General features: G+C 42.6%; 1 protein-coding gene across 2 annotated transcripts; it reads left to right on the top strand.

Annotated features, from left to right (window-relative positions):
* Position 1: 1 nt before the first annotated feature.
* ERH (ERH mRNA splicing and mitosis factor) lies at positions 2 to 7,479 on the top strand. Of its 2 annotated transcripts, none has more exons than XM_083399226.1 (4): positions 2 to 156; positions 1,496 to 1,583; positions 1,970 to 2,090; positions 7,013 to 7,479. In XM_083399226.1, the coding sequence occupies exons 1-4, from the start codon at positions 154 to 156 to the stop codon at positions 7,113 to 7,115; spliced, it is 315 nt and encodes a 104-aa protein (XP_083255352.1). In that variant the 5' UTR covers positions 2 to 153; the 3' UTR covers positions 7,116 to 7,479. The 2 variants fall into 2 exon arrangements, with proteins under 2 accessions (XP_083255352.1, XP_083255351.1); XM_083399225.1 differs by having other exon boundaries at positions 154 to 491.
* Positions 7,480 to 22,597: the final 15,118 nt, after the last annotated feature.

Raw genomic sequence — 22,597 nt, 5'->3', positions numbered from 1 at the left:
ACGAGAGGCGAATCATGTCTATGGCGCTATAAAGGTGCTGGTGGGTGTGAGGGCGAAGGTAGGTGTAGTGCTTCCGGTGGTCGCGGTGCATTGTGGTCGAGAAGACGTTGAGAGTTTTGTGCTTCGCGCCTGAGCCGAACGGAACGAGTCGCCATGGTGAGTTAAGGCAGAGAAGCTGCCCTCTCGTCTCCATCAGGCGGGAGCGCGGATGGGTTTGCTTGGAGAGCGTGGAGGAGAGGGAGGCGCTCCGCGTGGCGTCTCCCGGCGCGCTCATCCCCTGCTTCGGGCCTAAAATGGCCATGGCCCCGCAGTAAGGTCCGTTAGGCGGCTGCTGGGCTGCCGCCATATGAAGTGCCTGCTTTCTCTTGAAGGCTCCCGTAGCATCTCAGGAAGAACAGCCGCAGTTCACCCCCACTCCAAAAAGTTGCTCAAACAAATTCGAGCTAATAATGCATAAAGGCGTGCTTTGCTTTCCATTATGTCTCGAGTTGGTGCGTGGAGATAGCAGTGCATGTTTTGGAGTTCTCATTTTTTTTTTTTTACTTTGGCGTGCTTTCTATGATAAAAAGCAAACTCAGTAAAGCGGGCAAATCAGGCTATGAATCACAACAAGCAATCCTAACAACAAAGTAAAAAGAAGCAGTGATGTTTAAAAAAATAGCTCTATAAAAACCATATCAACGTCAGCTGAGTTCTAAAAGTATATTTTGAGTGAGTTGTTTTAGCTAATGACTAGGGCCCCTTAGTGCTCACATAACTTTCAAACACCAGCTTCAAGCTTGTCTCACCCGTGTTTCTTTTTATGAGGGGGTGTCTTTCTCCCACCTAACCCTTCTCCCCCAAATCACACAGATGTCACTGCTGTGGTGGATGAGAATGAAGCTCACACTGAGATAAGTCTCTTTAAGTTGTATCATTTGAGGGTACTGGATGGAGCTTAATGTACTTTTTACAGATAAACTCCTTGCACAATTGAGAAAAAACAAGCATGCTAGGGAGAATGCAAAGCCAGAACACTAATCCCTGTATGGAGGGATTGTTTCACCCTTTGTTGTGTGAAGGAGCATTTGATCACATGAGCAGAGTCCCTACTTACAGTCTCAAGTGCCCAGGTGTGAAGATGGAAGGTTCTGTTCCATTGCTGATCTTCAGGCAGAAACACCCCACCCACACGCAGCAGTAGCCACAACAGAGCCTTTCAGGGGCATGTAAGAGAAGGACATGAACTTTCAGGTTCCTGAGTATCCTATTTTCTCCAATGTGCCCACAAACTGACTGCAAAATTGCACCAGTCCTGGAGCTGGTGTAATGTATTCTCTCTCTCCCCGCCCCCATTGTTGTAAATTGGAGAGAAACCTGCAGGAGGAAAAAAGAGCCCTCCTCTCCAGCTTCCATACAAAAAAGTTCCTTGCACATAAACAAATCGTCTCTCCCCCCCCCGCCCCCTTTTTAAAGATCATTTGATTCTATGTAAATGTTAACTTTCTTTTTATAGTCTCACACAATTTTGCTTGTTCAACCTACCAAACGACCAGAAGGCAGGACTTATGCTGATTATGAGTCTGTGAATGAATGCATGGAAGGTAAGTACCACTGCTCTAGATGGAAAGCCAAACAAGTACCTGCTTAGATCCTTAGGTTGGGCCAGATCAATCATTTACTGTGGGGGTCAGAAGGAATCCCAACCCAGTAAAAGTCTTGGGCTCTTGCATTATCGTGGGGATACAGTAATTACTGGCCTAAGATGTACTGCATGTATTTGAAAAATTACTTTTACCAAATTATGAAGACATTTTAATGCTGCATTATTGGTAGGCTTATCCACATAAACCAAAGTCTACCTTCTTTCAAGCTGTTGTGATAGCCTATTTCGACACTGATCCCCTTTTCCTATGTTTCTTGACATCTAAGAACTTTAGCAAGCTGGAACCTTAAATGTTTCTAATATAAGTCCTGAATATTTTCTTAGGAGTCTGTAAAATGTATGAAGAGCATCTGAAGAGAATGAATCCTAACAGCCCTTCAATTACATATGATATTAGCCAGTTATTTGATTTCATTGACGACTTGGCTGACCTCAGCTGCCTTGTGTAAGTATTTTATAGCTTATTATCTGTAAAGATACATATATTGGCTTACACATGTATTCTGAGGTATACATATTTACAGTGAGATTTTTGTTCCTCAACAGCTCTGCAAGTTCTGTTAGCTATGACAACATGTATTTTTGGTGTTAATATACATCTGGAACCAGTGTTACTTGAAATGTAACATGATTTTGAGATGGACAAAATTTATCTACAGTGGTGCCTCGGGTTAAGAACTTAATTCATTCTGGAGGTCCATTCTTAACCTGAAACTGTTCTTAACCTGAGGTACCACTTTAGCTAACAGGGCCACCGCGCTGCAGTCGCGCAATTTCTGTTCTCATCCTGAAGTAAAGGTCTTAACCCGAGGTATTATTTCTGGGTTAGCAGAGTCTGTAACCTGAAGCGTCTGTAACCCGAGGTACCACTGTAATAGGATTTCCATTGCACACAGAATGTACATTGGAGGTAGAGATGTGAAGGTCGGGAAAAGATGGAGGAACACCAGTTTTTGCCCAATTCCCCCCCTTTTTCTGATCCCTTCCACCCTTCACATTTCTACTTTGAACACCTGTAAATTTTATCAGCTGTTGCAGAATGAGTGCTTGAATTGTTGGGGTCACTATGAAGTCTAAAATGGAACTGTCAATCCAGTATAAAGCACATGCAGAGAGCTGCAGGTCTGGAGCAATCACATGTCAGAATTAGCTGGTTGTAACCATTTTAGCAAGATTCCTGCATTACAGGGGGTTGGACTGGATGACCCTAGTGGTTCCTTACAACTCTACAATTCTGTGGTTCTATGGTAGCAGCCCAGGCAACATATTTTTCAAAACCATACAGAGGGCTTGCATCGTATATGGGGCAAATTTAAAAAACATTTACAGTTGCAGTCCCAATGAAATCAGTTGGAATGCAGCAGTACAAATGGTCTATGGTAGGGATGGGGAAGTTCTGGCCTGAGAGGCCATTTTTCCCAAACGACATCTGCCCACCCATCTGCTGACATAACTAGTGATGTCAGCTAATTGGCAGGAGAACAAGGTTTAGTCTTGCATCAGCAGCGCACTGTGTTCTTAGCAGAGAACAGGATTGTGTAGCCACAAAAGAGGATGGAAAATTAGACCATATGAAGAGTTAAAAAATAAATTATCAGGTTGGCTGCAGTATCATCAAATTAATGCCTTATGGAAGGAAGATAAAAAGATCGGAATGAATGAGAAAAAATCTAAGTTCCAGGTAGAGATAATAGAAAGTAAAACCAAACTGCTATCTAAAATGTATAATCAGCTACTAGAATGGGATACCAAGGACGAGGAGGTTAAGGATGCTGTGACAAAATGGGCAATAGACCTCGGATATAATTTGGATTTTGACAAATGGACGAGGTTGTGGACTAAAGGAATGAAATTCACAGCTTGCACCACCCTTAGAGAAAATATGGAAAAGATGATGTACCGCTGGTGCATCACCCCTGTGAAATTGCAAAAAATGTATAAGACCGGAGATAATAGGTGTTGGAAGTGTAGAACCAAAGAAGGAAGTTTTTTCCACATGTGGTGGAAATGTGAAGAAATAAAAAAAAATGGGGAATCTATATACAATGAACTGAAAAAAATACTTAAATACACTTTCGCTAAAAATCCCGAAGCCTTTCTTTTGGGAATGATCGGAGACGAGATTAAGAAAGAGGACCATATAATGTTTCAATATGCAACCATAGCTGCTAGGATCCTGTTAGCACAAAATTGGAAAACCCCAAATATCCCGACCGTTAAAGATTGGCAAATTAAATTATTTGAATATATGGATTTGGCAAAAATGACGCAAAACATCAGACAGCAAAAAGGTACAAAGTTTATTGACGACTGGACTAAATTTATAACATACATGGAATCAAACTCTAGAGATATAAAAATCACAGTAGGTTTAATATAATCCTTGCAATGTTTAGATGATACAAAATGAAAACTGCAGAATAGAATTACTATTTTACATAACCCAAAACCGAGATGGAGGGAAGTCAATTATTATTTGTGTTAATTTATGTTTGTTTTTTGGTTTGCTTACATGTTCATGTTTTGGTTGATGTTGGTTTTTTTTCTCCTTTATTGGTGTGTCTTAATTAATTTTCTTTTTCTTTGTTGTTTGGCATACAAAATTAATAAAAAGAGTTTTTTTAAAAAAAGGATTGTGTAGCTAAGGCAGCAGAATTTAATCAATGCTCATCACCTGTTTGGGGGATGGGGGCTAAAGCCCTTTGCAAAAGTGCTCTTTGAAGCAAGCTGCCAGGCAAGCATGGAACCCGATCATTGCTAATTCCAAGTTGGTGCAGCAATTTACTTCCCCCTGCCTTCACACCAGTCAACACAAGCAGAGCTATGGGGTAGTGGTGGCTACATTAAGCAACCCTGCTCCTTAGCTGGGTTTTGGATTGCAGCCTTAGTTGGATTTCATTCTTGTTTCAACATAACTTGGAAAAAGAATACAGATAAAATATTAAGAGAAATAATAATAAACACTGTAACGATGGAATCTGTGACTCTTCTGTAGCATTCAAGATTATAGTAATACATTGGTAGTGTATTGCATTGTGTGAAAATAGCATTTCTTAGCCTGATTTCTTTTATTTCTAGCTGATGCTCCATCTAGAGGATTGGAGAAGAAACAGTGTTTCTCAAACTTGGGTCTGCAGCTATTGTTGGACCGCAACTCTCATCATCCCTGACCACTGGTCCTGCTAACTAGGGATGATGGGCATTGTAGTCCAGCGACAGTTGCAGACCCAAGTTTGAGAAATACTGCTAGTTCAAAGCTATGTAATATTTTGAAAGACAAATTAGTGTATAAACATTCTTGCTGCTGTATTCTGAACTCCCAAACAGTCTTCAAGGGTGACCCTATGTATAACAGGCCTTGATAACACAAGATTCTGGATAACTTTTTCAGGCTACTGCTGTCTAGGAGGTGTCATACACAAGCCTGGGCTAATGAAAAGATCCTGTGGAATCCAACCACACAAATGCCACAGAACTAAGAGCTGTGTGACCTATTTCTGAAAGACAGACAATTCCAAAGGTGGTGTGACTGATATCAAAGGCCACAGAACTGTGGAAGGACCAACTTCCCCAGTGATTTTCCCTTCACAGATATCCAGCTGGGCAACCAATGCAATTTCAGTGCTACATCTTAAGAAGGAATTGAAGTGGATTTATATAGTGGTTTTCAACCAGTGTGTCATGGCACCCTGGGGTGCCTTGAATGATGGCCAGAGGTGACGCAGACAACATTGGCTTCTGTACCTCTTTCTTTTCCTCCTCTGATGCCCTCTTGTGTTGCTGCCTCCCAAAGACTTGCACAGCTGTTTATTGCAGCAGCTCTGGCTACAAGCTTCACAAGGAATGGTGCCTCTGGGAGGCATCTCTTTGCGGGGGGTGAGGAGGCAGCTCAGAGACCAGGGATGGCAGCAGCAACTGCTTGGAGGACTCCCAAGGGGAGGGGAGAGGAGAGGAGGCTGAGGGACCACTCCACAAGGGAAGGTGTTTGAAAAAGCGTGAGAGGCTGCCAACTCTGCAGACAAGGGGTGACCTAACTGGACTCCTGAGCCCCACACAGGTGCCGCAGAAAGAAGGTAGTTGGTCAAGGGAACCGTGAATTTGAAAAGGTTGAAAACCTCTGGTTTGATCAAATGGTGTCAAGTTGCATGGCTACTGCCTGTTAAAGCACATTGCCTGAAAATGGGAGTTGTGCCACTAACTGCTATTTATTGTAATCCTCTGGTTCAGGGCAGGTATTTTACAGTGTAGTGTTGCAACTTCCCTCTTTGTGGCCAGAGTATCTCCTTTTTGAACCCAACCGGATGTACAGTCTCATGGCTGAGGCTGAGGTTGTGAACCATGAAGGGTATGGGTCTAGAAAAAAAATGTTAGGCCGCATCACTCCTTGCTTGTACGAGCGTATTAGATCAGAAGTATTAATAAGTTAAATCATAGTTATTCATATTTATTTAGATTTTATAAAGCCACCAGAGGGCATACTTTGAGCATGAAATATTTTATGTTTTTTAGCTGTAGAGGTCTAGATGGTGGTTCTGCTACTGCCCCTTCCATGGCATACTATCAATGACAAATTAAAACCATACAGACATGCTGATGGCACACAACTGAGTTCAGCACAGCCGGGCATTTAGAGACCTGCTTATTAGCTTGCCGTTATTATACCATTCATTAAGTTGAGATGCAGAGTTGGTACAGGCTTGAGATTAATATTTGTTTGAAACTTTGTTACTAGTGCTGTGTTAATGGTAACCACTGAAGGCATTGTTCCAGCATCACAAGATAATTGCATTTGGAAGCAAGTGGAAACTATTTTGGGCTAGGCTTTTGGAAGCAAGCTCTTACAAATATATAAATTCCGCCAAGATACACATCAGACTTGCTCTGTGACCCTAGACATTATCACCCTTCATTTTTAGAATTGCAGGGGTGTCTATATTCTGCTTGGAAAATGGGACCCTGATAATAGGTATCTCTTCCATTTAGAAATCACTGGTTCATTCTAGAAGAGAGACCATGGCTTCACTCGCATTTTTGACCTGCTGACTTTGGCTTGGCCTCACATACTGTATTCTTTATTTACAAATACTCTGGTTCAGCAAACGGGACATGGCTGAGGTACCCTTACCATTTGTATAGGGCAAATGTGAGCTCTGAAGCAGCGGGCATTGATGGGCAACGGGTGCGTGTGTGGAAACCCCTGCTGGATTGAAACGATTGAATTTTGATTCCCAGCAGACACTGTTCTAGCATCCTACTGTTGTATAAGCTGCTGTTCAAAAACGTGTGAGGTTAAGGCTGATTGGTTTTGTGACATTTAAGAAATGCATGATGAACGATATTAACTGGCCTGTTCTTTTTCCCTCACAGTTACCGTGCTGATACTCAGACATACCAGCCATACAATAAAGACTGGATAAAGGAGAAGATCTATGTCCTCCTCCGCAGACAAGCTCAACAAGCAAGCAAATAGACACCATGGTTAAGGGGGTTTTGAGGGAAGGGTTTTGACAACAGGTGTGTACAGCGTTCTGTAGTGAAAGTTTTGTATTGTAGTCCTCCTGTTCATTCTTGTTAGCCTGTATCTGAGACAAAAATCTGTTAGAATTCCCAGGGACTTTCTCAGTTTAATACTCGAAGAAAAAAGGATATGCCTTCCACAGGTCTTTTAGTTTAATTGTCTTTGCTTAGACAGTTCTTCTTTCGTTCCTCACTCCCGGGATTGTTCAATTCTGCTTTACCACATTCGCTGTATGTACTCCTCTTTAGGGGGTTTTCCAATGTTATTTCTTGGAGGCAGTCACGGTGAAGAATAAAATAAATACTCTTTAGATAAATGTGTTGAGTGGTGGCTTCATAAGCCATGTAAGTTAAATCTAGCCAGCTTGTGGAACTAACCACTTGAAGCTTGAATACTGATTGGATCTTGAAAGATTTTGAGTTGCTGCAATCATGATACATCATGACAACATGCAAATATAACCAAATAGACTTGGACCCTTGGTTTGGTGCTTTGAACAGGCCTTGGTTTCCTGCCAATTATTGTTTCAACATTTACATGGTTTGGGGGTAGATCTTTATAAATTGCTGAAATTGAAATATCAGTTGCTGGCTACCAACAGCAGGAGATAGTTGCTGCTGTCACATGCTGCTTATGGACTTCCTATAAGCATCTGTTTGGCCACAAAGTGAAACAAGTTGCTAGACTTGATAGTTCTACTCTCACACTGGTGGTGAGATCCAAGGCCTATCTGCTGCTGAGGCATTCTTTGTTGGCTTCAGGGCAGCCATTCCCAATTCGAAGATATCAAGCTACTTTTAAAATAAACCATTCCTTGATACTCGGTCTCTTTAAGTACCGTACTTTTCCGTGTATAAGACTAGGTATTTTTATTTAAAAATCATGCTAAATGTGTGGTGTTGATTGGCTCAGCAACTCTGGGCAATCCTCTGCAAAAAAGTTCAACAACTCTGTGCCATCTCCCTTTCATTTTCTTAAATTTGAGTCCCCCTGTACATAGAAAATGACAGTACTTAACATTTTAGTTAGAAGAGAACTTGCACATGTTCGGTTAGCTTTCAAGATGGCAATTGGGTACATGACATCTCTACTTCCTGATTCTCACAGCTATGTATTGGCCTAACAGTACTGGAAATATTAGTGCGAATATTTTATCTCCCACCTTTTATTTCTGGCTATCAAATGCATCTCTTTTAAGAAACTTTGTTCCAATAGTTTCCAGCCCACACACTGCAACTATCAATTATTTAGAGGCTGGGCTTTCTGTTCCAGCTGAATATGTGAGATGTTTCAATGAGAACAAATAATTTGTTTCTCTACCAGCTCAACTATTTTATGATTCAAAAAGCATCCTTGGAGCCTGGGATACTTTTGTGTGTGTAGCATAAAGTCTGAATTCATTTACGTTAACATTGCTTTGAGCATATCTTTGTGCACTGTGACTCTAGCATGCAACCATTTGGCCACTGCTAACAGAATAAGGGGCTCTTCTGGGCAATTTGAGTGCAAGGCACACATCTATACCTGCCTTCCCCAAACTGCTGCCCTGCAAATATTTTGTATGAAAGAGCCAAATAGGTTTTGGGTTTGATGGGAGTTGTTCAAAACAACTGGGGCACCATGTTGAGGAAGTCTGTTCTACATAAACTTGACATTTTGTTAGTATTAAATTGGAGAGAGACACTGCATACAGCTTAGCAATTATGTCATATGCACAAATCTCGAGTCATAGATTATTTTCAAGCACAACAAAACCAAGATTCCTTCTATTCTGGTAAATATAGTGGCACCTCTATATCCAAGTGATTTCAACCGGGAAAGAAAGTTCAATCAATATTTCGAGAACATGTAGAAGCTACTAGGATATTCTTACATGTTAGGTGTGCACTTCTAATTACCGTATTTTTCGCCCTATAGGACGCACTTTTCCCCCTCAAAAAATGAAGGAAATGTGTGTGCGTCCTATGGGGCGAATGCAGGCTTTCACTAAAGCCTGGAGAGCGAGAGGGGTTGGTGCGCACAGACCCCTCTTGCTTTCCAGGCTTCAGGAAGCTATCCGCAAGCCTTGGGAGCCCGGCGGGAATTCCCGCCAGGCTCCCAAGGCTTGTGGACAGCAGCCTGCAGCCCGAAACCTGGAGAGTGCAGCGGAGCGTGCCCCGGGCTTCGGGCAGATATCCGCAAGCCTGAGGAGACCGGCAGGAGTTCCCGCCGGTCTCCCCAGGCTTGCGGATAGCAGCCTGCATTCCGAAGTTTTATCTCTCTGAGGTCGAACCTACACATATAGTGGAATGAGGTGGTAGAATAGACTGCCACTTTCATGCTGCTCTTCAAGCGGTCAGGGGTGGGGTGTCATGAAAAAGCCTGCAATTAAGAGACCTTAGCACAGGAGATCAATATGTACAAAAGGATTTTGGCTTACCAAACAAGCCACTGAGCAGTTTTTGCAATGTAAGCATTTTGGACTAACCATTTGCAGAGCATCTGTATCTTCAAACCTTTGAGAAGACTTAGCTGGATCTGCCCAGATAAGCAACCTGTTTTATATTGGGGGTTCTCAGACTAATATAAGGTAGACATACTTTATCTGTGAGGAATGTAATAGGAAACTATAGTACTGCATTCAGCATAAGCAATGCTGTTCTGTTGCCTTTCAAAAGGTCTTTCCTCAACCTGAGGGTGTGTGTCATCTGTAAATGTTTCTTCCATTTTATGTGCCTTAAACATCACAAGGTAACTTCTCCCTCCCTCCCTGGTATTGTTTCTCCCCGCTTCGTAACCTTTTATTTTATTCGTATAACGGATTATTCTTCCTCTTCCCCCTTGTTTGTGATTCACTGAAGAAGTTACATTAAAAAATAGATTTGATTTATTTTAGAGCATTAATGTGACCCCTAATATAAATACACTAGTCAGGCAGCATATAAAATACAATTATGGAAAACGATTACAAGACAGGGTCAGCAGTTTAAAAAAATCATGAAGGGTCAGATCCAGCGTGGTGATAGAGGGATCTTCTTGCACAGTGAGGCTTCTTCATCACTTTCGCTACAGCAGCTCTCATCATGCTCCCAAAACCTGCTCTGGAGGCTTGGAAAGAAGTGAAACCAGAAGTCCCATTGATCAAGTGGGTTTCCATTGTGCAAACAGATGGACGTTAGATGTTGCCCCAATACATTGTCTGCCTCATAAGAGTATGCCAGAATGGGAAGGTCTCCAGTAGCCATCCAAACAGCAATGGAGGGGGATTAGAGGATCTTTTAACAATAACCTGCTTATAATTTCCTGGGGGTGAGTGGAGGGAAGAGGTTAGATCCCTGCACAATATCTTCAGAGCTGCTTGGGAGAAGAAAGCTCCAGGCCCCCCTAGTCAAAAGAGGACCAACATTGGAGGACTTTTAGAAGGAAGTTCTCCCATCAGCTAGAAACCAGCTGTGTCTTCTACTTCTTGCTATGATGACATGAATGCAAGGTAAGTGTTGATGCTTTTATTACACCTTTCACTCAGTGCTGATCTGATTCCAGCACCTCTGCAACACAGACAATGACTCATTAAGGAGCTACTTTGAAAGGTGGACTGGAATCTACTTTTAGAGTCTTAATTAGCAGAACAGCTGCAGATCCCCTCCAACTAATCCTACAGAAAAGCAAAGCTTTTCAAGTGCTTTTTTGTTTGTTTATGAATAGGTGCCATAGCATAATAGCTATACAGCAAAATACCTATGAAAGAACTGCAAATATCTCTACTAACTGCGGCATTTGTAACAGCTGAACCATTACATTTCTTTTCCAGTACAAATCTCTGCAAAGCAATCATAGAATCCTGCAGGGAAAAGTTAAAGCAAACAAATTTCCCATCTAAAATACTTAAATGCCCAGTGTAAGGCTGAGATGCCAATAAAATCCCTGGCTGCAGCTACCATAACGGTTATGGAGCCAGATTTACAGAAGCAGACCTCAGAGTTGCAGGCTTTTATGTTCATGGCAAATGAAAAAGCACAAAAAAGTATATATATTTTTACCATTCTTGCTTTTTTAATGAGCTCGTGACATTGACAACAACCAAGCAGTCTTCAAAGCAAATAGACATTTAGGGTTTTTTAGACAATTTTTTGTGTTCACTCCAAGGATTGAGCAGGAAGCTTCGTTCAGGTATCAAAAGTTTACAATTCTGGTAAAAATTTAACTTCTGCTATCTTTTCTGATAATAATCAGGGCTATATGCAGTGCTTTAAAAAAAATGTTTAGGGGTTCCTACTCATATTGAAATACTGCCCCTCAATGAGGCCAAACTTAGATTCACAAAATGTTTAGGGGTCTGCACCCCCCAGAAAAAAAGCACTGGTTGTATTTAACAGGGTTTTATGAATGTCTCAGTTAAGAGCTAAGTGTTGTATGATGATGATGATGAATCTAATTTATATACTTCTCTTTGTCAAGTTAGTGGCTAGAATGTCAGACTAGGACCTGGGAGACTTCAATTCCGCACTCGGTCATGAAACCTGGGCCAGTCACTGCCTCTACGCAATCTCACAGGGTTGTTGTGGAGATCAAATGAGGAAGGGGAGAGCCATGTATTGGGCTGCTTGGAGAAAAAAAGTGGGATATAAATCCAATAAATGAAGACATCATTAGTAATGAAGGCTATCACTGCACTACTACCGATCTTGCGTTGTGTACATTTTATTGCTGTATCCTATCACTTCCGAATGAGAGACGCGGGTGGCGCTGTGGTCTAAACCGCTGAGTCTCTTGGGCTTGCCGATCAGGTTGGCGGTTCGAATCCCCACAATGGGGTGAGCTCCCATTGCTCAGTCCCAGCTCCTGCCAACCTAGCAGTTCGAAAGCACGCCAAAAAGTGCAAATAGATAAATAGGTACCACTCCAGCAGGAAGGTAAACAACGTTTCCATGCACTGCTTTGGTTTTGCCAGAAGCGGCTTAGTCATGCTGGCCACATGACCCGGAAAAACTGTCTGCGGACAAATGCCAGCTCCCTCGGCCTGTAAAATAAGATGAGTGCCGCAACCCCAGAGTTGTCTGCGTTTGGACTTAACTGTCAGTGGTCCTTTACCTTTACCTTTTTATCACTTCTGAGAGGTTGAAGAATCTCCTCATTGTTCTGCTGAAGGGCAGAAATGCTTGCCTACTTCTTTAAAGAAAACCAAAGCTATGAACATTGGGCTACCCATGTCAGATATTTTTCTTTACAAAATAAAGTAATATGGTTTTGTGGTTTGTCTCAGTGCCACTTGCAAGTCTCATTCCTCTTCACTGGAGATTTGTTTAGGGTCCCCACCCCCTTTTATAAACAGCCGTACGAATTTCACACTGCTAATGCAAAATACATTGAAACAAAGTTCCCTGCAGAGCAGAAAACACCCAGCCACCCAAAAGAGCGCACATTATAATGACGACCTCTTAGAGCAGAGCATACTCCACTGCCTATGATGCAAGTGGACAGGAGTAGACAGGTATGGAGTATTTTAGATTACCAGCAATGCATTCACCTCTATGTTCATCACTGAAAATGGGAGTATAGATAGAAAATTGTGGAAGTACCCAAGCACACGGTATCTCCTCTCAGGTCTGCCCATAGCAAGCCTTGCTGTCTTGTTGGGGCTGAGTGTTTCATCAGGAGGTGCTTGTGGAAAAATTACAATGTAATCAGGAGCATACTATGGAGATCACTGACAGCAAGAACTTCCACTGCCGTGTTGGGATAATAGAATAGCTACTTCACCACCCATCCCAATTCAATTCAACGTTGCAGCTTTGATAAAAACGACAGCATTAGACATTCTGCAGGCTTCTGCAATAGAAAGGGATTTCAAAGTCCACATAAGTGAATATTCATTGAGTGTCCTATTTGGCTGTGAATTTTCACTGAGTGTCCTATTTTGCTGTAATCTATTTTTTTCCTGCCTTAGATATTTGCAGCACTGCACAGGTATTGAAGGAATTTATTTGCATCTTACATCTGCGGAATTAGGTTATTCTTTGGCTTTGCATATTATGAGAAGTGATCCTTTTATTATGTCCTCTTAATAAGCATTTCATCTCCTCTGCGGTTTCAAAATTGAAAATCACTAAAGCTAAAGAAAAACCCCATCTGGAGATATTACAAGGAACGTCTGCAATTAGTTCCTTCTAATTACTGTAATCTGAACTATGCTTGTGCAAAGAGCTTAGCTAGCTGGGTTGCGGGCAATTTTCCAATTTATACTATTGCTTTCTTCTTCCTAGTAAGCCTCAGTTTGAGTCTGACATACGCACGGATAACAAACTAGGCTCCATATCCCGGTGCGCCGCCACGGCTTCTTGAGCATCAGCAGGAGTCTAACTGGCAATTTCGAGTTTCTTCATATGTGGGATGATCTTGTTTTCTACCCCCTGTGGTGTCCTCTTATAATCCAGCCTTGCTGAAAATGTTTACCAACCCACTAAAAAAAATCAAAAAAATCCTAAATTCTGTCACATTTTGCAACAGATCCCTGTAAATACCTGGGTTGACTGACATTCAATGCCCTTTTAAAACTGGGGTGTGTGTTATTGAGTTGTTCTTGTTCTTGTTTTTATTTTGATTATGAATTTTGTGTTTTAATATTGTGTTTTTATCCTGTGAACGGGCCTGAGACCTGCAGGTACAAGGCGGTATACAAATTTAATTAACCACCACCACAACAGATGATCCAGCGGCTGGAAGATCCCCGTGAACATAGGTTGGGCTTTGAATCTCCATATGAATGATTCAAAAACTCCAGTCAATTTATTTAACACCAAGTAAAATTGCAAAAATGTACAAAACGAGTTCAAATTCATGTTGGAAATGTAAAGGGAAAGAAGGTACTTTTTATCACATGGGGTGGACATGCACACTGGTAAAGGCTTTTTGGGAAATGATATATAATGAATTAAAGAAAATGTTTAAAAATACATTTGTTAAAAAACCAGAAGCCTTTTTGTGAGGTATAATAAGAAGTATAATAATAATAAGAGAGGATAAAAGACTTTTTATGTATGCAATGGCAGCAGCGAGATGGAAGGAAGAGATGGAAGGAAGGAGTACCAAAATACCAACAAAAGAAGAATGACAGACAAAACTGATAGAGTATGCAGAGATGGCGAAACTGACGGGGAAGATCCGAAACCAGGAAGATCAAGTATTTTTAAAAGACTGGAGTAAATTTTTAATTTATTTAAAAGACCGCTGTAAACAGTTAAAATCATTGGCAGGGATGTAATGACACTTGTAATGTGGAATTAATTATGGTAACTATGGATATACAACAGATGGACAAAGGCAAAAGATGCAGTAAATTTAATTTTAAATATAGAACCCATGAAGGGAGGGAAGGAGGTCTGAAGGTTCAAAAGAACCCTTTATTTTAATGTTTGAAATGGTTAGAGTTAAAATGTATAAAATTGTGGGGGGAAACCCCAAAAAGTATTTTTTAAGAGTTAAATATGAAAAAACAAAACAAAAACTCCAGTCAATTTTCAAGAAATCCAAACCCTGATTAAAACACTGCACCCCCCCCCCAAAAAAATCCTACAACTGTGAACTATGCTAATACAGTGGTACCTCGGGTTAAGAACTTAATTCATTCTGGAGGTCCATTCTTAACCTGAAATTGTTCTTAACCTGAGGTACCACTTTAGCTAGTGGGGCCTCCCGCTGTCGCCACGCGATTTCTGTTCCCAACCTGAAGCAAAGTTCTTAACTCGAGGTACTGTTTCTGGGTTAGCAGAGTCTGTAACCTGAAGCGTCTGTAACCCGAGGTACCACTGTATCTGTATATATCAGATGCTTTTAGCATCTCACCCTTTTTCAAAAACCCTCCCTTGTACAGTATTCCCTCAGCCTCCTCTTCTCTCCTCTCCTCTCTCCTTGGGAGTCCTCTGGGCAGCCGCTGCTGCTGCCCCTGGTTTCTGAGCCGCCCCAAAGAGAGGTGCCTCCTCACACTGCCCCACAGGGGCCTGGGAAGCACCCCCTAGCCACCCCAGAGGCACCATTTGCCTGCTGAGCTTGTAGCCAGGGGTTCTGCAACAAACAGCTATGCGTGCCTTTCAGAGGCGGAGATGGAAGGGGGCATCAGAGAAGGGAGGGAAGGGAAGGGGGACAGAGGCCAGTGTTGCCCACAGCACCCCAACCATCATTCAAGGCACCCCAGGGTGCCACGACACACTGGTTGAAAACCACTGGTATATATTGCAATTGAGTTCTAACAGGGAGAATTGCTTTGAGTCTGTGACATTTCCCCCGATTGCCTGATCCTAGCTAGTTTCCTCACTAGCTTGAATCTTCCTTCTGCAATGCATTACTGGATCAAAGCCAAGCAGATCACTCAGCGAGGAGGTGCGGTCGGAGATTTAGTGTAAAGTGAGGAGGTGGGCAAATTTCTCTCATCTTTTTCTCTCCTTTATCCCAGGAGAAATCAAAATAGTCTGCTTTGTTACTGTAAATGTGCCAGAAATAAGTGGAAGTGGCCACTTTAGGCTTTTGGTGGCTTTGGTTATGATTTTAATATGGCAGACTTGGTTTTTTGTGCAGTAAGCTAGATGCAATTAATAAAAATGTATTAGACACAAATTTGTCTGTCTGGTATTTAATGCTTGCAATCTCACCGTTGTTCTCTCCTTGTGGAGCTGGCAGGACATCTTCAGCTGCTGTTGTGAATCCTGCCTCTAGGGAATATATAGTGTGCATTATGGAAACTTTATCTGGGTCTATTTAATGAACTGTGAGAATCAGAAACACACATCTTACACAGTTAGAAGTAAAAGCCCTGATAAAATTGATCTTCATTTAGAAAGCTTTTCCAACTCTTAGAGCTGATTTAGTAATTCACTCCTTGTTGTGGCTGCCATTTTGATTTGGGTATTTAGCTAGAAGTACTTTATTACTAAAGAAAATGCATCTGTGGAAGCTCTTTAGACACATGTGTGAAATGAAAAAAAGCAAAGAAAAAATTTGACTTTGGGGATTGCAAAGCAGTAACTTGCATTGCATTCCCACAGTCTTTTCTTTTTCTTTTCTTTTAAATTTTTAAATTAAATTTTAGTAATACAGAAAAAGAAAGAAGAAAAGCACCCTAACGGTGCAAAGACATACAAAAATAAGGCTACTATTTACATACACATAAATCCTTCCTTCCCCCATATCTTCCCACCACCACACCCTTTGACACCCCCCCCCCACATCTCGACTTCCCTATCTTATAGATTCGATACTATCATTGCAATTTTTAAATTTTAAATTCTGATCTCATTATGACATTCCTAATTAATATTTTCTACTTTACTCCTTTAGTCTAAGCATATCAACATTTTGTTTCTTGAACGGTGTTTGTCCATGTATTCTTCAAAACATTGCCATTCTAAGCCTGAGTTTTTGGTTTGTCTGTCCTTTTCTTTAAGATTTAAGTTGCAAAACAATGTAGATTGGTGGTGCATTTTTTTAAAAGACATACATTCACTGGGTCTTATTAAATCCCTTCCCCCCTTTATAAGAATTTCTCTCAAAGGTTAATTGGATTTTTTCCCTTCTTAACATAACAGTCCTATGTTCACATTATACTGGGACTGGAGATAAACTATATCCAGAATGTGCTCAGCCTGGGAGCAGGGAAACCCACAACTTAACAGCAATCATGCATCCTCTGCCCTGACTTCTGTGTTCTGCTGTATGCATCTGAATACCAGCTGCTGGACACTGCAGCAGGAGAGTGCTCTTGTGCTTGGCTCCTGCTCATGGGTTTCTCACAGGCATCTGGTTGGCCACTGGGAGATCAGGATGCTGAACTAGATGGGCCACTGGCCTGATGAGGCAGGTTCTTCATACTAACTAGAGCATATGGGCTATGAGTCCTGGAAGACCTGCTCCCTGCCTTGCAGGTCTTTCCCCACCTGGCTTGGGAGGGTAGAGCAAAGATTAACTCCAGCTACAAAAGCTGAGGCTGTTGAACAGACTCTTGGGTTACGGTATTGTTTGGAGGGGGGCAGGTTGTTGCAGCAGTGGAGCATGTTTTCCTGGCACCCAGGGGCGGGGGGGGGGGGCACACGGAGGGCAATGTGAGGAGGACGCCCTTCCAATCATCCCATCGGACTGATTGGAATGGCACGTGCCTGTTGTGTCCTCTTCATGCCTCTGTGCCAGCCCCACACTGCTGTGTGAGGCTGCAGTGTGGGATCGGACTCACAAAACAGTGCAGGGCTGGTGGGGGCCAGAACAAAATATGCTTCTGCGTTGGTTGTTGGGTAGGGTTGATGCTTCTGATATTAATTTTTTGTGACTTCATTTTAGATTTTATTATGATTTATGTGGAAATTGTTCAGTTCGGCTGTGTGTTTCTTTGGTGTTTTATTTATTGTCTATGACTGATTTTGTTATGTTTCTAATTATGTATTTTTTCATGTCATAAGCCGTTTTTAACTATGGAAAGGCAAGAAAACAAATAAAAGTACAGTGGTATCTCAGGTTACAGACGCTGCAGGTTACAGACTCCACTAACCCAGAAATAGTACCTCGAGTTAAGAACTTTGCTTCAGGATGAGAACAGAAATCGTGCGGCAGCAGTGGGAGGCCCCATTACCTAAAGTGGTACCTCAGGTTAAGAATATTTTCAGGTTAAGAACAGACCTCCAGAACAAATTACAGTAAGTTCTTAACCCGAGGTACCACTGTATGTATGTTCTTATGTGATGTTTCCAAGGACACTGCAAGCATATCTTCTGTTTCCATTTTTCTGAGTGCTGTGCTTCTTTCCCCTTCTCCCCTTCCCGGGCTGAGCACACTCCAGGTTTGACAACCGTTCTGCCAGCATAGCAGAAGCATATCTCTATAGAAATCAAGAGCCTATCCTTGAGCTCAGCCTGATTTTGCTGATAACCTCTCCACCTCCTGAAGTCGGTGGTCAAGGGGCGTTTGAGGAACTTACAGGAGCCACTTTAATTTCCCAGAGCCCTTGCCAAGCAAAGACCAGAAAGTTTGAAATAAACCGAGGTGATGTGTGCCACACTAAATATTGCTAATGAGCATCAGGTGTTTGCCAAGAGGAGCCTGACTCCTCATCCTCTGTATGGTAATTATTTTAAAGATCTACTTAGCATTTAGATTGCTTGGGGGAAGAAAAGCATCCAGCAAATGATTGCCTTGAGAGAGAGAAATGCCCGGGTATTAAATGGGTCTCCTTGAATGCTGTTTTCATCTATCCAGACAGAAAACAGAGGTGGCACTTTAGCCTGGGATAATTAGAAGGGCTTTGACATCATTGGGCTGTCCTTGTCAATGGCACTATAACATCTCGCCTCAAGATTAAAGAGAGGGGGAAAGAATGGAGCAGGTAGGGGAACAATAAAAGAGGACACAATGGTGTGCTTAAGCAAGCTAAAACCCATGGGCATTAAACAATGTCCTGACGTCCGCACACAAAAGAGAGAAAGAGAGAGAGAGAGTGCAAAGGGAGGGGAAAAACCTGCTTTGAGATGCGCCAACTTGAATTGCTCATGCTTTGTAATTTATAACCCAAAGGGTAAACACTTCAGTACAATTTACACACAGCTACATCTGTCAGGTTTTTAAAGATCTTTCTTTTTCAGCTATTAGTGATCTTGGCTGTGATGCCGTTCAGCTCTAAGGCAGAGGTTGGCGAAACTCCACAATAAGAAAAATAATAAAAGAGCACACCCCCCCCCAGCTTGCTGCAGATGCTGAGGAGGAAGAACCGCTCAATCCTAGCAGCTAAATGCAGGGTGGCCTAGATGTTCACTGGGAAGTCTTTTCACTGGGGAGGGTTTTAAGAGACCTGGTAGGCTGTGTCCATTAGCACCAGGCAAATACGGGGCCAGGGGTGCCAACTTGAATTGGGGGGCCTAAGTAAGCCCTGGCCATGCAGAATCAATCACAAGATGCACCATTTGAATGGCAAAGCCCGTCAACTGGGGGGATGGCTCCCTCAAATATTTAATGGGGGGTCAAAGGGATCTCAGCCCCTAGGAGTTGGCTTCTATAGAAGGGGTCCCACTCTTTTAGTGATTCTAACTTTTACTAAATCATAGCACCATTAGAGAAATCGAGTCCCCTCCCTGCACAAGCTCATAACATCACCCTGCTCTTAGAAAAAGCCATCTGACCAGAGATGTAAAAGAATAACAGAAAAGTTAATGAAGGCGTTGAAAACAAATCATAACACAATGGCACTTTTAACCCATTCCTTCCAAGCAATCCCCATTCCATTAAGAAATCTCCAGACCTCTTGCTCTCCCTTCTTGGTGTATACTCCATAGACACCATTCTGCACCCCATAACAGCTTACTCAGCCACCCACCCACACATGCTGCTCTTTCACATGCCGATCCATTCAGGAGCCTTAAGGTAAAGGTAAAGGTACCCCTGCCCGTATGGGCCAGTCTTGACAGACTCTAGGGTTGTGCGCCCATCTCACTCAAAGAGGCCGGGGGCCAGCGCTGTCCGGAGACACTTCCGGGTCACGTGGCCAGCGTGACATCGCTGCTCTGGCGAGCCAGAGCCGCACACGGAAACGCCGTTTACCTTCCCGCTAGTAAGCGGTCCCTATTTATCTACTTGCACCCGAGAGTGCTTTCAAACTGCTAGGTTGGCAGGCGCTGGGACCGAACAACGGGAGCGCACCCCGCCGCGGGGATTCGAACCACCGACCTTTCGATCGGCAAGCCCTAGGTGCTGAGGTTTTAACCCACAGCGCCACCCGCGTCCCATTCAGGAGCCTTATTTAGGGGCAAAAATGAGCTTTTAAAATTTCTTGCTATTGTTAAAACTATTGGGACTCAGAAACCTTTGCCAAGCTACTAAATATATCTATCATCTATATCTATCTATCTATCATCTATCTATCTATCATCTATCTATCATCTTATACTCCTAGATTAAGCGGAGAAGTGGAATAAGAGGTATGTAGAGATAGCATTGGGTGCTTCATTGTAAGGCCCTGAAAACTCGAAGCTCTTCTTATATAGAGAGGTCAATTATACAAAACATACATGCACATTGCATTTTATCTGCCCTAACAATGGTTCCATTCCTACAGGCTTTCAATTGTGTTTTGCATTGGTTCCCATGGAAATGTTACCAGGGGCGGCTGATATTCATTGAAACCATGTCTGTTCAGTTCTTAGTGAAAACTCTAGGCCAGTCTCCATCTGCTTTTCTTTAACAGCAGCCTAACAAGACATTACACAGCTCTACTTCTGCTTTACATTTGCAGGCGTGGCAGTGGAGGTGCTGGACCATTGTCTTGCCTTGGTAATGGACAGGATGAGAGCCAAAAAGGATGAGAGCTCAATCCAGATAAGACTCAGGCACTTTTAGTTTCCCTAGACAAGATGGATGGGAGGTAGCCTGCTCTTGATGGGGTTACACTCCCTCTGAAGGAGCGGGTATGCAGCTTGGGGGTCCTCCTGAGCTGGAGCCTCAGGCAGCCTTGGTGGTGCAGAGTGCCTTCCATCAGCTTCAGCTGGTAGCCCAGCCATGCCCCTTTCTGGACAGGGATAGCCTCATTTCTGTTGTTTATGCTCTGATAACCTCTACATTAAATGACTGCAACATGTTATACCTCTGAAGATGGTTTGGAAACTTCAGTTGATGCAGAATTCGGTGGAACAAGATGGCTCACTGGAACAAGATGGCTATGCTAATTCGGGCCCAGATTCACTGGCTATCAATTAGTTTCCGGGCCCATTTCAAAGTTCTGATTTTGACCTATAAAGCCTTAAACAGCTCAGGACCTCAAGGATTGCCTCTCCTCATATCAACCATCCCAGACCCTGTGATCATCATCTGAGACCATTCTTTGTTTGCCTCTTCCATGAGAGGTCTGGAGGGTGGCAACATGAGAATGGGTCTTTTCTGCAGTGGCTCACGGCTTGTGGAATGCTCTCCCCAGGGAGGCTTGCCTCACACCTTCATGACTTATCTTCAAGCGCTAAGCAAAGATGTTCCTCTTCTTCCAGGCCTCTGGCTAATTCAACAATCTATGTCCTCTTCAACTGTGTGTGGGAGGGTATTGTTGTTTTTGTTATTGTGGTACGTATTTTTGTGTTTTTATATTGGAAAGTGCCCTGTGATCCTTGGGTGAAGGGTGGAACAGAAATGAAATACAGTCGTACCTTGGTTTTCGAACAGCTTAGTTCTCAAATGTTTTGGCTCCCGAATGATCAAAACCTGGAAGTGAGTGTTCTGGTTTTCAAACGTTCTTTTGGAAGCCACACGTCCAACGGGGCTTCTGCAGCTTCCGATTGGCTGCAGGAGCTTCCTGCAGCCAATCAGAAGCTGCACTTTGGTTTTCGAATATTTTGGAAGTTGAACAGAACAGATTCCGTTCGACTTCCAAGGTATGATGGTAATAAATAAGTATTTTAAAAAGCAATGTCTTAGCAGTACTAAAGGCTAAGCATGTAATCAATCTTTATTCATTACACTCTATTTGTTTATCAGCGGACTGATTACATTTACATCCCACCTTTCCTCCAAGGGGCTCAGCATAGTTCTTCTCCTCCCCATTTATCCTCACAGCAACCCTGTGAGGTAAATTAGGCTAAGATTGAGTGGACCGGCCCCAGGCCACACAGTGAGTTTCATGGCAAGTAGGGAAGCAACTGCAATGTAAGAGTTTTCCCCATGACCTAATCTCCAAAAACATGTTCCCAAAAATCTTAAGAACACATGTACATAGGAGCAAAATGTTAAAAGTGAAGGAGAGCTGCTGAATATATACAAGGGTGTAAAAACATGTATACACGCCTCAGCCTAAGTTTGTGAATCCAAATCTCTCCCCAAGAGATTCTACATAGACAATGCAAAATGCATCACTGTTTGGTATCTAAAATGTAATGCATCTTTCAAGTCTTCAGCAGAGTTAACCACTGATAAAGACTAATCAAAATGGAGGTGTAGGAAAGGTCAATCCAGTTTAAAGCCAGGAAATTCCACATGGGTGTTTATAATAGTAATTTAGCACGGGTACAAGATCCTTTACATGAGACTGCATTCTTTTTGTGTACTCCTGATGCTGTGCTCATGTTAACTTCAGGTACCTTCCTGAGGCTGTCATGTCTTCTGTGTCCATGTTCAAAGTGCACTTTGTGCTGTGATAAATGTGTCCATCTGCCAGTTTGAAACGAATAAAGTTTGCAGTGATGCTCCATTTGAGAAACTCTCCACCTCGTGCTGAATCCTAAATCTGCCTGCACGTTTCTTTTTCATGCCTAGACCCTTGGAACTACTGCCGGGTCTTTTAGTGGCAGCTAAAGCTGGTGTAACATTGCGCTATCACTGGAGGTGTGAATTTACAGCTGCAGAGGCGCCTTCCCGTGGTTGTTGCAGTCCCAGAAGTAATCCTGTGCTGAAGCGTTAATGCAAATGCAGCCTAAGATGGAACCCAATTAAAATGCTGAAACACA

Source organism: Podarcis tiliguerta (genome assembly GCF_965153285.1).
Source record: "Podarcis tiliguerta genome assembly, chromosome: 1".
Classification (NCBI taxonomy): Eukaryota; Metazoa; Chordata; class Lepidosauria; order Squamata; family Lacertidae; genus Podarcis; species Podarcis tiliguerta.
This window is presented reverse-complemented; position numbering and strand designations above follow the sequence as displayed.

What these genes read in the sequence shown, in the direction of transcription:
- ERH (XM_083399225.1), top strand. Translation starts at nt 450, where the DNA reads ATGCATAAAGGCGTGCTTTGCTTTCCATTATGTCTCGAGTTG. An exon ending in TTCCATTATGTCTCGAGTTG is followed by an intron (nt 492 to 1,495) that starts GTGCGTGGAGAT and finishes TTCTTTTTATAG; the next exon opens with TCTCACACAATTTTGCTTGT. An exon ending in TGTGAATGAATGCATGGAAG is followed by an intron (nt 1,584 to 1,969) that starts GTAAGTACCACT and finishes ATATTTTCTTAG; the next exon opens with GAGTCTGTAAAATGTATGAA.